This window comes from Protobothrops mucrosquamatus, unplaced genomic scaffold (assembly GCF_001527695.2).
Source record: "Protobothrops mucrosquamatus isolate PMUCROS unplaced genomic scaffold, P.Mucros_1.0 scaffold124, whole genome shotgun sequence".
NCBI lineage: Eukaryota > Metazoa > Chordata > Lepidosauria > Squamata > Viperidae > Protobothrops > Protobothrops mucrosquamatus.
In genome coordinates, this window is record NW_015386491.1 from 799,464 (window position 1) to 813,065 (window position 13,602).

Sequence of the window (13,602 nt, forward strand, 5' to 3'; positions counted from 1 at the left end):
CTGTAGCTGCTGCATGCCACCTCTCGGGGTTCCACACCCCATCCTCAAGGTAGGCCCTAGAAATGCTACTGGGCCAGGCCTGCGCGAGGGGTGAGTCGCGCAGGACCAGCAGGACCGTCTTAGAGTACATAGTTCAGCAACGGGAGTCCATGGCACAGAGGGGAAAGATGTTATCTGGCCGTTCTTCGGTCTTCCAAAATATATAGTGTGATCTATGTCATTTGGGAAGAAGAGTATGTAAAGGAGTAGAAGAATAAAGAAAGGAGAATAGGAAATACAAATACATGGCCAGAATTAAATGAATATTTAGATGCCAATTGGTAAAAGGTGAGTCTTGGGTCTGAAAATATTAATAAATCAGTAGTTTTTTTTCCTATAGGACTACTAGTTTCATAAACGAAAATGATGCCTGCTTCATAATGTGGGAGAAAAGCATTGTTCTTTATTTTTCCCCATACTGAAGAATGAGTGAATGCCATTAAGGCACATGATAAAATAGATGTATAGTCTGCTCACCATTAATGTGGGCAGGCAGTATCCTGCAGTGAAGTAAGACCTGTGTCCAGGTGAAAGGTTTCTAGTATAACAGGTTCAAAGACATTGCACAACTATTTTGTGTTAATGCACTTTCTGGCATATGACAAATAATGGAAGATAAGGTGGGGAAAATTTTGTTTGAGATTTATCCTTTTCTTTGAAAGACTTCTGTGCCTAAAAATTAATATGCAACAGGCAACAATTCAACAGGTATGCTTCTTTTGTCATGGCATTGAGTAATGGGAAAAACCTCACTGACTAAGCGGTTTGTGTCAAAGATAAGTGACCTGTTTATGTGAAAAATGGTTTTGTGTAAGCAGTGCCAAGTTTCCCTGTAAGAGGACTCATTCTCTTATTTCTTTGCTCTTGCATCATTTTGTTTATGTGAGGAAGAAGCTGATCTGAAATTGTTTGTAACACTAGGCAGTGTTGCCTAGTGTTGCCTTGTTTTCCTTTCAAGAATTAATCTGCTTTTTAAAAGACCAGATGCTCAGATAAATCCTGAATTTCTGCTTAAATGGAATATGTTCCTCATATAAGAATTTCACTGAAGTGTTTTAACTCATCGATTTATTAATATTAATTGTGTATTTATTGCTCTATTTTGCATGAGGTGTGACAGTCGTTGCTGAATTGCTCAATCTATATTGATTAAAATTGTATTTAATAAATTTTAAAAAATCACAATAAACTGGCTGGTGCTAAGTAACCATGCAGGGCCCATCCCTGCTCCCATAAATAGCTATTAAGATTTGCAACATATTTGTCTTACCTTCTCTTGCTTGCAGGTAGAAAATAGGCATAAAGCACATTGCAGTCTTTCCAGTTCAGAGTAAATCTAACAGTTTGGATAGTAAGAACTAGAGCAAGAGTGATAAAAATTAATTCTGATTACTTTTATCGTTGATCATACTGTTTTGAGATGTTGGCGTGCTGGTAGAATTTGGAGGTCCATAAGTTCTCCAGTTTGCTCCTGATCATAATGCAGCATTGTTATGTCATGTGGGAGCTGCCATGAAGGGGCAAAGAGATCATTGCATTCCAGTACAAGGAACATTGTTGTTTGTATACTATAATTCACTTCATATACTTCACAGAGTAACTTAAGCAATAAATAAATGCGTAGTTTAAAGAATGGACAACTTAAACATCAGACTTGGGGTGTAGAGAGACTGGCAAATTTTAGGATGAAAGTAAAAATGTTAATGAAGAAGCGAAACTCCCAAGGAGCAGAATAGAAAGGTTTTGCAGATTATAAACTCTCATTTAACTGTGGCAACTCAGGGACCTCCTTTTTGCCAAATCCCTGAACTGTAGCAATTGGAATATAATTGCTAATCAGCTTACTCTTCCACTGCATTTTGCTGCTTGAACTTGTTTCTTGCAAACTGCTTATCTTACTTTTCTTGCAAACTACAAACCATCTCAGATGACAGCTGGATCACAGAATGTAAGCTTGATGTGAGGCCAGAATGTTTAATTGCTTGTACCTTGACCTTTTCTTTTTGTTTGCAGATCCTGTACTTCAGGTGCCACTGCACATGGAAGAGTAAGTCCTCTTTCTTTTCACTCTACTTTTTCAGGATCTACAGCTCCGATTGCACTGGAAAACAACAACTAACACAACTCCAAGCTTTTAAAATGAAAGCACTTCTACACTACAAACTTTGTAGGTTAGGTCAAAATGGTTGGTTATATGAGCAGTCCAGACGTTTGGTTCTTCCAGAAAGATGCCTAGGGATTTCTTCTTCTTCTGAAATCTCTTACATAAACCTCTCAGTTTTAGTCAGGAAGGGGGAGCATTGTGGGATGTAGCAGGAAGGAAAACCTCATTTTCTGTCCTTAAAAATGGAGCCAAGAGGGAAAGGGTTAATAACATCGCTTCATTATAAAAAGCCTAGTTTAAGGCTTCTTCCTGCTCTGTGCAGCAGCAGCCCAGGCCTCATTCTTTAGCTCTGCTTTCTAAGAGGAAGCAGAGGCTTCCCCAGCAATTTGAGAGCTGAGAAAAAAAAAATAGAAGAAAAATACTACAAATGTCAACAAACATGTAGTCGAGCAGGCTGGTGCCCTGCAAGAATGAACTAACTGACTAAGGCACTAGCTGCAGGCAAGAGGCCACATGTCAGCCAAAACATAAGTCCAAGGAAAGGAGGACCATTGGAGCCATTCCAGTTGACCGGGCCAAACTGCAGTGAAGGCCTAGGGGCAAATTGAGAGGAAATTCCGCCAGACATGGCCAACATATGAACAGCAACACTGGCACTGAGCTTACCTACCAAGCAGCAGGACTTAACATCTCTTTCCAGTAAACTAGGCACAAGGTGTATCACAGTAACTTGTATGCAGATAGCAGTGACTAATGTCACATTGAGGCTTCACTGTCTGTGGGAATGCATTTCACCATTCACTTTGACAAGAACATACACAGGTTTTTGAAGCAAATTCTGTCTCTGGGATTCCACCAACAGAGATGAAAGAAAAATGTGTATATATTAGCGGCAGACCCTTGAGTTCCAGAAGACTGTAAAGGGAGATCCTAGTGTCAAGGAGGCCGAGTCTCAGGCAAAATTATAGTGGAAGATGGCTTGAGGTACTAGGTCTTTCTCCTAATCCAGTATCAAATTACCATCATATTTCACCTATATGCAAGTAGTTATATTAATGATTCTCAGCCAATCTGGTGCAGGGAATGCCAATCGGACATCAGGTGATCACAGATGCCAACCTGGTGGTGTGGGGAATTCACATCTCAAACAAGTTGGTGCATTCCCTCAAAGGTACACACTGCTGCTTAATCTACTGGAACTGAGGACAGTAAGGCTGGTTCCAAGAGTATTGTCAGAGCAGATGAGAGTGTGACACCTGCTGGTGTACATGCAGCATGGTCTGTTTACACAGTCAGGACAGATTCAGATTAAGGGACCTTTGGAACATGTACAATCCCTAATAGAATTAACATGGGAGCACTCAAGACACTTCATGGAAAGCCCAGGCATCCTGCCTCAAAACCTAGTTCTACATCCAGACGCAGGCTGGCTATCATCAAGTGCCTGGAAAGTGAATGAAAACTTCTGAGCTACAGCTTTCCAAGTCCTGTAGTAAAACTATAAAGATATCCAGTAATTCCCAAAATATACCAATATCAATTGACTGGACATGCTGTTGACTGGTGATGCAAATCATGACACCAATATAGGTTCTACCAAATGGCATTGAGGGCAGGACTATCAGCCATTGTGAGGACCTGGCTCCATTAGGCATTTTGAGCTTCACTCTCTGGACAAGCAAGGGCCACTTACAGATCCCTTTCTTTTTCCAAGGTACGAGTGTCCTCTTATTTCCTGTGATTCACTCACTGATTCTTTTCAGGGCACCTGTCATGGTTTTCAAAACTTTAATATTTGTTCTGTTCAAATCAGTCACTTTTACCTGGACCCATTAGGTACCCGTTAATACTTTTACCTGGAAGACAATTATTCTGGTACACCAAACTTTAGAGAGAAATGTGGGACAATTAGGAGCTGTCTTAGTAAAAGGTGATCCATGTATTCCGTCAAGATTATGCGGTACTAAGACCTTGACTCATGCCCAAAGTCAGTGCTAAATTCCATAAAGCCCAAGAGATAGTGCTCCCCAATTTCTGTCTGGCCCCTTTCCCCCATGACTCTGGCACAAACTAGTTGTGCAGGACTTTCAGAAGGGGTCTAGGACAGTTTATCTTGGCCAACACGCCATGACCAACTCACTGCGGGACAATTCAACACTGTATTAATCATTTCGTTCAGTTACTTTTATTATTGGTGACCACGTTTTCGTTGAAATTATTGTAACTCTTGTATTTCTGGATTGACTTTCTTTATTATTAGTGGTCATGGTTCTGGTAAAATTAATGTAACTTTTGTTATTTGTTGAATTGTCCTATGATGAGCTGTCCTGCAGCGAGTTGGCCATGATGAGTTGTCCCACCTCTTCTCAGAAGACACCTCAAATATACTTTAAAGGCTGGGAGGATCAATAACCTACTTGTCTCCTACAAAACAGGAAATCTGGGGAATTCTATGATCTATCAGCAGCTGGAGGGTTAAATAATGCAATGTTCCTGTACAGTATGTTTCAACCTTGGCAACTTTAAGATGTGTGGACTTCAACTCCCAGAATTCCCCAGCCAGCATTCTGTGTGTTGCTTGTGCAGTGCATATAAAAAGGGGCAGGGCTTTATGGCTGCCATCTTCACTTTTTAGACACCCTCTAAATATCCCTATTAGTTTTCTGTGGTACAATATCTCAAAGAAGCTTGTGGCTTAAATGACTTCTGAAAATCAAAATGTCAACCCAATATTAAGAAAGTATGTACTGAAAGGCATTTATTTTAATACAGGGTCTTCAGATTTGGCCCTTTTATGATTTGTGGACTTTAACTCCCAGAATTCCTCAACCAAGCAGGCTGGCTGAGGAATTCTGAGAGTTGAAGTCCACAAGTCATAAAAGGGCCAAGTTTGAAGACCCCTGTTTTAATATGTACTTAACATATCCAAGTTTATTTTACAAATCACAGCTTTATTCTTGACTGTGAAGAGTATGGTATTTGCTTCAAAAGAGGCATACTGGTTCGCAAGCTAACAAATACATTGATTTTCAGCAGAAGTAGGCAAGGTAACTCTGGTTGCAAGACAAGTGGCTGCTTGAGCTTGTATTTCAGCAACATCTGCCCAACCTGTTCTCTGCTTTACCAGAATAGCTAATTAGAAACTATTACTAAAATAAACCCATATAATTAATTTTCAAATTGAAATGTGGCATGTAATTTGAAAGATTGAAAATAATTTGAAATCAAATAATCTGAAAGATCCAAATTCAGAGGCTGGTGGTATGCAAAACCAGGGGTTTAAATGACTGTGCTTAATTAAAAGCACATACAGGTAGTCCTCGACTTACAACAGTTCATTTAGTGACCGTTCAAAGTTACAACAGCACTGAAAAAGTGACTTTTGACCACTTTTCACACTTAACAACTGTTGCAGTGTCCTCATAGTCACGTGATCAAAATTTGGCCACTTGGCAACTGGCATGTATTTATGACCATTGCTGTATCGCAGGATCACGTGATCACTTTTGCGACCTTCGGACAAGCAAGGTCAATGAGGAAGCCTCATTCACTTAATAACCGTACTACTAATTTAACAAGTGTAGCGATTCACTTAACAACTGTGGCAAGAAGGGTCATAAAATGGGACAAATTCACTTAACAAACGTCTCACTTAGGAACAAAAATTTTGGGCTCAATTGTGGTCGTAAGTCAAGGACTACCTGTATTTGACTTTAAAAAAAACACACACAAATATCTGTTTCGTAATATAGCCATCATCACAAGAAAATGTATAGTGACCAAAATTTTGCTGCCTTTTCTTTTCACAAGTGTGATGCTGTAATTGCTGTTTTCATCATTTCTTCAGTCCTAGGCCAGCATTTCTTCCTGATCCTAATGATGGAAGTCTCTACACTCTTGGTGGCAAGAATAATGAAGGCTTAACTGTACGTATAATTTGATCACAAAGTAATTATTTTGCTCTCACTGAATGAGAAATGCAGTTTTTTCAGACGATCAAAGCATGTTGATCTAGCTTGCCTTGCTGCTTAAGGGAGATCTCTTTTGACAATCGATGTAAAATTCTGATTTTATAAGAAATAATACTAGACAAGAAACCTACATATAGTAACTTTTTTAATTTTTTTTATTTTTTAATTTATTTTATTTAATTTATTTTATTTAATTTATTTATTTTAATTTATTTTATTTAATTTATTTTATTTTTTACCCCAAACAAAAATGTTTTTTTTTACTTTCCCACATTATATATAAATGTACCCTCACTTGACTAACATTTGGAGTTATTTTTAAGAAAAATTAGAAGCTGTAAAACTTCTGCAGAATGGTTTATCTCCAAAGATAAAAATTCATTTCCCAGAGAGCGGTTCTACATTAACAATTGTTGCGAAAGTGCCCACGTGTCCACATTATACAAGATTCAGAGGCCTGTACAGGTAGTCCCCAATTTGTGACCTTGCTAAGCAAGGTGCTATTAAATGAGTCATGCCTGTTTTTATGATCTTTTTTTTTTGCCACAGTTGTTAACTGAATCCTGGGGTCATTAAGCAAATATGACTGTGCCCAGGTGGGAAAGTCATAAATAGCGATCACATTGAACCCAGGATGCTGCCGGTTGCCAAGCACCCAAATTTCAATCGTGACCGTGGAGATGCTGCAACGATGGTTAAGTGTGAGGGCCGGTTATGAGTCACTTTTTTTCATTGCCGTTGTAGCTTCGAACAGTCCTCATAAGACAAGGACTACCTATAGTATGAGTTAGCAATGTCTTACTATTTTAAAACATTGGGCAATTGCAAAGCAAGCAATTGGTTGGAAGAAGAGCAGAAAAAAATGCACAGATGATGGAATAAAAGGTCTTCGCTGCAGCTTGACTAACATGGGTGCATAAATTTCACTAACAAGATTGTTTTTGGCGATAAACAATTCCATCTGCTGTGATTATTAAGTTGTGGCTGCTCTCTTGGAGTAAGATTGTCAAGCCAAAACCAAACCACATTATGGCTTAGGAATATATATGGTCTAGGTTTCTTACTAGAAGGTTGCAGATATACCTGTTTGAAAAATACTTTAAAAGACACTGCAGTGTGGATGTATGATATTTATGCAACCAAGAGAGGCCTGGTGGTCATGATAGGAAATCCTAAACATCTTTTTTACACTGGAATTAGAAATTCTTCCTAAATTTATAGTTGTTTCTGTTCCAATCAGCAAACCAGATCCCCGGTACTGAAGTTGTAAATTTCTCTACATGTTCTGAGGTACTGGTTTTCTCCCGATAAAACTTTTGCATTTACCAAAATGTTGTACAATTGTCTTAGAAGCTTGTTGTCTGTTGGCCCCAACTTTAGGTTTATAATTCCAGGAATGGCATGTGATTATGCTAACATGTCTGGCTGGCCAGGCTGCTTCTTTGGAAGCAGGGAAAACTGACTTCAAAATGTTCATTGTTGCCTTGAGGAAAAGGATTTTGGCTTTGTAATAAGCCTAATAAACACTTTAGCTTATTTTTCAATTACATTACATGTACAATATTGAAAGAAATTAATTGGACTTGGGAGCATCTTTTGATGAGTCTAGAAGAGAGCCAGGCAATTAATTATAGTCTCGGGATCAGCAAGCAAGCATCAAAAAGTCCACCCTATTCCAGGAATAGATGGATGCGATAACTACATTGGTTCCACGATTAATTTTAGACCATAGTGCCTGTCTCCTTCTTTGCAAAGTGTGTAAGGGTTAAATAGGAGTGATGTTGCTTTCTGTTGCTTAGTTACTTAAGAACAGCAGCTTTATGATGAAACAGATTAAATTTGGCTTTCTAAGAAGTTTTTTTTCTTCCTGAAACTGTTGACTTCCTCTTACAATTTTGGAAAAAAATTGTATTTCCTCTCAAATTGTCCTAAAGGCACAGTGGTAACATTTTCTTTAGTTAGAGCAATCTCATTTTCTTTAGTTAAAGCAATCTGAAATTAAAGAAGATAGCAGCTGATGGGGAAAAATGTTTCTCTCGGTATTGAATGGGAATTGCAAGACATCTGAAAAGCAGCAAGTTGGAGAAGGCTGAAATAGGCAGCAAGAAACGAAGAAATAGGTTTTCCCAGTATAAGTCACCTTTTATCCGTCTTCTGTGTAGGTGACAACCTTTTCTTAATACTTTGTTAGCACTTGCAGCCTTTAGAGCAGACATGTCAAACACAAGGCCCAGGGGCCGGATGCGGCCCACAGAGTGGTTTCATGTGGCCCGTGAAGCCATCCTGGAAACAGTGAGGGAACGGCCTCTTCTGCCTTGGCCCTGGCCCAGGCCAGCCGGGAGCCAATGTACAATTTTGTGGTGGCCATCTATGCTGAAACGCATTCAGTCTTAGCTCCACAAGGCTGTCTGGAAACAGTGAGGAACCAGCCCCTGTCGTGTCGGCCCCGCCGCCTGGGTGCATGCTGGGGAAGTGTCACCCTTTGTGAGGAATGAAGAAATGGACCATGCCTTGGCACTTGCCCCAGTCCCACCCCCTTCTGCCAGAGACCCTCAGATCTGTCCCACTCCTGCCCAGGCCCCCACAGGCACCCTTGACACGAACAATGTAGAGCTGTCCATGCCCACCCAGTAGGCCGCACCCACCCTGACCACACACCCCCCGAGGGCAACCGCAATGCTGATGCGGCCCTCAATGAAATTGAGTTTGACACCTCTGCTTTAGAGTGTTAAGAAGGCGTTACTTTAGATCTTTGAAGTGTACTGAGGTCCTGAAGGTGGCAATTATGCTAGACTTTTCATCTTCCCACAAGAAAGTAGAAATGATACTGTGTTTAGAAATCATTCTAAAATGCACTTTACTCAAGTGGTTTAGTATGTTCTCACCAATTTCTTAGGAAGATTGAGATCTGTTTCATAGTATATTGTACTACCTCAGTACAGGAAACATGTTTTTTTTTCCTGCCCACAGACCTGAAATATGAAACGTGAAGTACTTTTTGTGGTCTTGAACTTTTTGACCATGCCTTTTTATATTTTTTTAATGTTTAATGTAGAACAGCTCTCTCTAGCCGTGTGCCCTCCAGATGTGTTGGGATTACAAATCCTAGAATCCCCAGTTGGCATGGCTACTGGCAAAGACTCTGCAATCAGAGGGTAGTATGGGTGTGAGAATAGGGGTGATACAGATATACCACAGTGCCTCTATTTTTATCTCTAGAATCTAGAAGTTGTAGATTGCTTTTTACTTTATAGATATTAAAATACTACATTATTTTACCCCTGCTATGACTGGCCTGCTTGAGTTTAGATACATCTTTATAGTGGGTCTATGTCATATGTGTGTTGCAGTTTTGTGATACACAGGTGTGAGGATAAGGTAGGTGTTGCAAACAGGTATCCAGTGTGTAACTATCACATAAAGTGGATGAATGCACTGTATTGTATGTTCTTCCAAATGATCACAGTCCTGGGCACCATGTGGAACTTTACGTTCTGTGCTAAGCTTTGTTAGCAAGATAATTAGTCAGTGCTGAAAGTGGGCACTTCGGCTTTCACTGCTCACGTTGGAGTTATTGCATTTCTAGAGATATCCAGAGCAGGAGCATTGGCTATTGATTGGGAAGATCAAGATCAGCTCATTGAGTCATTTTGGGCTGTTCCTCAGTTCTTAGCTTCTCAAGGTTATTGTGAGTTTAAAACACAGAGGATTGTACATGCTACCCTGAACTCCTTTGAGGAAGTTCAAAACTTAAGTATACATTTAAAAGACAGTTTGCTTTTCTTTTTAGACAAATAATTACACTGAGAAGACAGGGTCTTTTTTTGTTTTGTTTGGGAAGGTTGATTTATGATGTATTTCTCTTTTGCTACGCATGCCAATGTGTTCCATTTTAGTCTCTTCTGTGATCATACCTTGCAGGGTTTTAGAGCAAATAGACGTACCATCTTCCTCCACTCTTAAAAGAAATGTGCATTATAGAGCAGTAGCACTTGTTTCTTTTTCCTGGACTTGCTTCTCAAAATAGAAACCCAAGATACTCCCTGGGGAATGTGAACAAAGTTCCAATCGATAGTAAAATAAGGGAGATAAACCGTATATTTAGCAAAAAGGATGCAAGAGTAAATAGGCCAAAAAGCAAGACTTACAGATACTTCTTCTCTGGGAAAATAGCATTGACCCAAAATCAATACTGCAGAGTTACTGCTGATATAAATCTTTGTCGTTTTGTGTGACGCAAGGCAAATGCAGATTGCAGATATTGCTAATTGGTGTTGACGTACATGGAACAACTAGCATCTGGAAATCCTCTTCAATAACAACCTGCTTTGAAATGGGATTCATCAGTTGTCTTTACCTTGCAATCCTTGCTAAATGTTTGATATGAAGTGAAGATGGCTAATATGAATATTTATATTCTAGAAACTGCCATTCACCATCCCAGAGCTTGTCCAGGCTTCCCCTTGCCGCAGTTCCGATGGAATTCTATACATGGGTAATGTTCCATTTCCTTCTGAAAAATAACATTTGCATGGATTTTATTGCGTTTCCATGTGAGTATAAAACACAGGGTATGCGCCTCCAGAATACTTGCATGGAATCTTTTTTTTTCCATTACAGCCCTCGGATATGTTCTCATGTTTAAATCTAATTTCTAATGCAACAACCCAAAGATTACTTTGTCATTTTGATGCAATGAAGTTAATTTAGAAATCCTTTGTGTGCTGAGTACAATGTTATGTTTGACAGACTACCAAGAACTGTCTCCATATTGCAGTTATGTAGGGTTATTCTTTGCTTGTTTGACTTTGGGCTTTTTGTTTGTTTTGGGATTACCTGAATTTTACTTAATCTTCAGCAGTTAATTCACTGGCTGGATTTTTGCCAATGCTGTGAGCTTCTGTTATTTTGTGTTCATAGAAGACTCAGATGATAAAGTATATCTCTCAGTGGCTAGTAGGCAGGAAACTGATTCTGAAAATACAGATAGTCTTCAGCTTACGACCACGATTAAAACTGGAACTTCCATTGATAAGCAAGGCTAGCGTTACATTGAGTCATGCTCAGTTTTTTATTATTTTGTTTATTGAGTTTATATTTATGAAATTTTTTGCCATGGTTATTAAGTGAATCACCTCTGTTGTTAAGTGAGTTACAAAGTCATTAAGTGACTCCAGCTTCCCCTATTGACTTTGCTAATAGGAAGTTGACTAGGAAAGTCACCAATGGAAATCACTTGACCCCAGGGCATTGCAGCCATCATAAATACATATTGGTTGCCAAGAATACAAATTCTTATTACCTGAATAGGGGAATGCTGGTCATAAGTAATTTCGTCAGCACCAACATAAGTTTGAATGGTCACTAAACAAATGGTCGTAAATTGAGGACTACCTGCATTACTTCCCTTCAAACCTAATTATGCTCATGTTGATGTTTACTATTAGGGAAGAAGCAGGACAGCTGGTATGTAGTAGACCTTGCAACAGGAGAAAAACAGCAGACTTTAACCTCTTCATTTGCTGAAAGCTTGTGCCCATCTACCTCACTGCTGTATCTTGGTCGAACAGGTAAGAAGGTTTTGAAAGCCAAGCCATTCGAAAGGGAGATGCTTCTACTGAAGTCCTTTATTTAGGCTGCCATCCTGGAGTCCCTAGGAGGACATCCATCCTGATTCCTCAGAGATCAGAGTGGACATTCTTGCACCTCAGCCTCTGAGATGGCTTTGTGTCAGTGTTATACTAATACTTCTGGGTCAGAAGCACCAAAGTGCTTTCGCAGTGAAAGGATTTGCTGGTGACATCATAGTTGCCTGGGGGATGCTCTGTTGGTGGCTCCTTTCTCATCCCCATTGCCCACCGAAGTGATACCCATTTATCTACTTGTGGTCGCTTGCTTTCCAACCGCTGGGTTGGCAGGAGCTGCAGCATGTGACGGGAGCTCACCCCGCCCCGTGGCAGCAACAGGTCTCAAACGTGAGCCTGCCGACCGTCAGCCTAGCGTCCTAACCTTGTGAGCCACTGCAGTCCTTTGTGTCACTGTTGAAAAAGCTAAAATGAGGCTCACCATTCTGCAGGACTCAAGAGACTTCCACAGGTAATCCATGCCAGCACAAGAGTTAGCTTATGAGTGTTCCCTTCGTTTAGTGCAGTGTTTCTCAACCTTGGCAACTTTACGAGTGTGGACTTCAACTCCCAGAATGGAGAATTTTGGGAGTTGAAGTCCACACATCGTAAAGTTGCCAAGGTTAAGAAACACTGGTTTAGTGAGTGGGGCTCTCTCTCTCTGACTCTGTCTCTGTCTCTGTCTCTGTCTCTGTCTCTGTCTCTGTCTCTGTCTCTCTCTCTCTCTCTCTCTCTCTCTCTCTCTCTCTCTCTCTCTCTCTCTCTCTGTGTGTGTGTGTGTGTGTGTACACATGCAGTGTGTCTTAGATCACCTGTGGAGGAAAAGGGAACAACATTTCTTCAGTCCTGCTCATTGCTGGAATATTTCAGGCTCATAGATAGGGTTGCTTTATAAAAATGAAGGCCTTATACCAGGGGTAGGCAACCTTGGCTCTTTTATGACTTGTGGACTTCAACTCCCAGAATTCTGGGAGTTGAAGTCCACAAGTCATAAAAGAGCCAAGGTTGCCTAACCCTGCCTTATTCCAAGAGATCAGATTAGCCTCCCACTCACAATGAGATAGTGCTGCTTGCTGATATTCAGTGAAGTATGCTGAGGCTTCGTCTAATGAGAAAACTGCTTAGTAATATCTGATTCCGTAAAGATCGCAAAAGGTCTGCTGGATTAGACTGAAATCTTTTTTTCTCCCACAATGGCCAACCAGAGGCTGGTAAGAATTCCCCAGAATTCCAAAGTACACTTTTGCTCTGCATGCTAGAAGGAAGAGACTTGAAGCCATGGTCATTCTTTTCTCCTTCACCAAACGTTGTTTTCCTTTCGACAGAGTATACCATCACCATGTACGACACCAAGAGTAAGGAACTCCGCTGGAATGCCACCTACTTCAATTACGCGGCAACATTGCCTGATGAAGACGCCCAATATAGTAAGAATATTAATCCTTCTGCACTTGCAGGCTGCGGCAATAAGACCGCTTGTTTTGCCTAACGATGAAGACGTGTCGGTTTTTATCTGTGCCCGTTCCAGAAATGTCTCACTTTGCATCTAATGGAGATGGACTAGTGGTGACCGTGGACAGTGAGTCGGGCGATGTCTTGTGGATCCAGAATTACGGCTCCCCTGTTGTAGCTTTTTACATCTGGCAGCGGGAAGGCTTATGGAAAGTGATGCACACCAACGTGGGAGTAGAAACCCTGCGCTACTTGACGTTCATGTCCGGTGAAGTTGGGCGCATCACTAAGTGGAAATATCCATTTCCCAAAGAAACGGAGGCCAAAAGCAAACTAATGTGAGTGTAAGAGGCTTTTTCTCCCAATCATGGCCTGTTTGGTGGTTTGTCAGAAATTGTGCATTTAGTGTCAT

At 40.4% G+C, this 13,602-nt stretch overlaps 1 protein-coding gene across 1 annotated transcript in view; it reads left to right on the forward strand.

Moving 5' to 3' along the window:
- The window catches only part of ERN1 (endoplasmic reticulum to nucleus signaling 1), a 55,915-nt gene that overhangs the window by 23,670 nt on the left and 18,643 nt on the right, over window positions 1–13,602 (forward strand). The window contains exons 3-8 of the mRNA XM_029283536.1: window positions 2,053–2,086; window positions 5,991–6,069; window positions 10,537–10,609; window positions 11,562–11,684; window positions 13,064–13,165; window positions 13,267–13,528. Of these exons, the coding sequence (XP_029139369.1) occupies window positions 2,053–2,086; window positions 5,991–6,069; window positions 10,537–10,609; window positions 11,562–11,684; window positions 13,064–13,165; window positions 13,267–13,528 (673 nt within the window). The remainder of the gene's footprint in view (window positions 1–2,052; window positions 2,087–5,990; window positions 6,070–10,536; window positions 10,610–11,561; window positions 11,685–13,063; window positions 13,166–13,266; window positions 13,529–13,602) is intronic.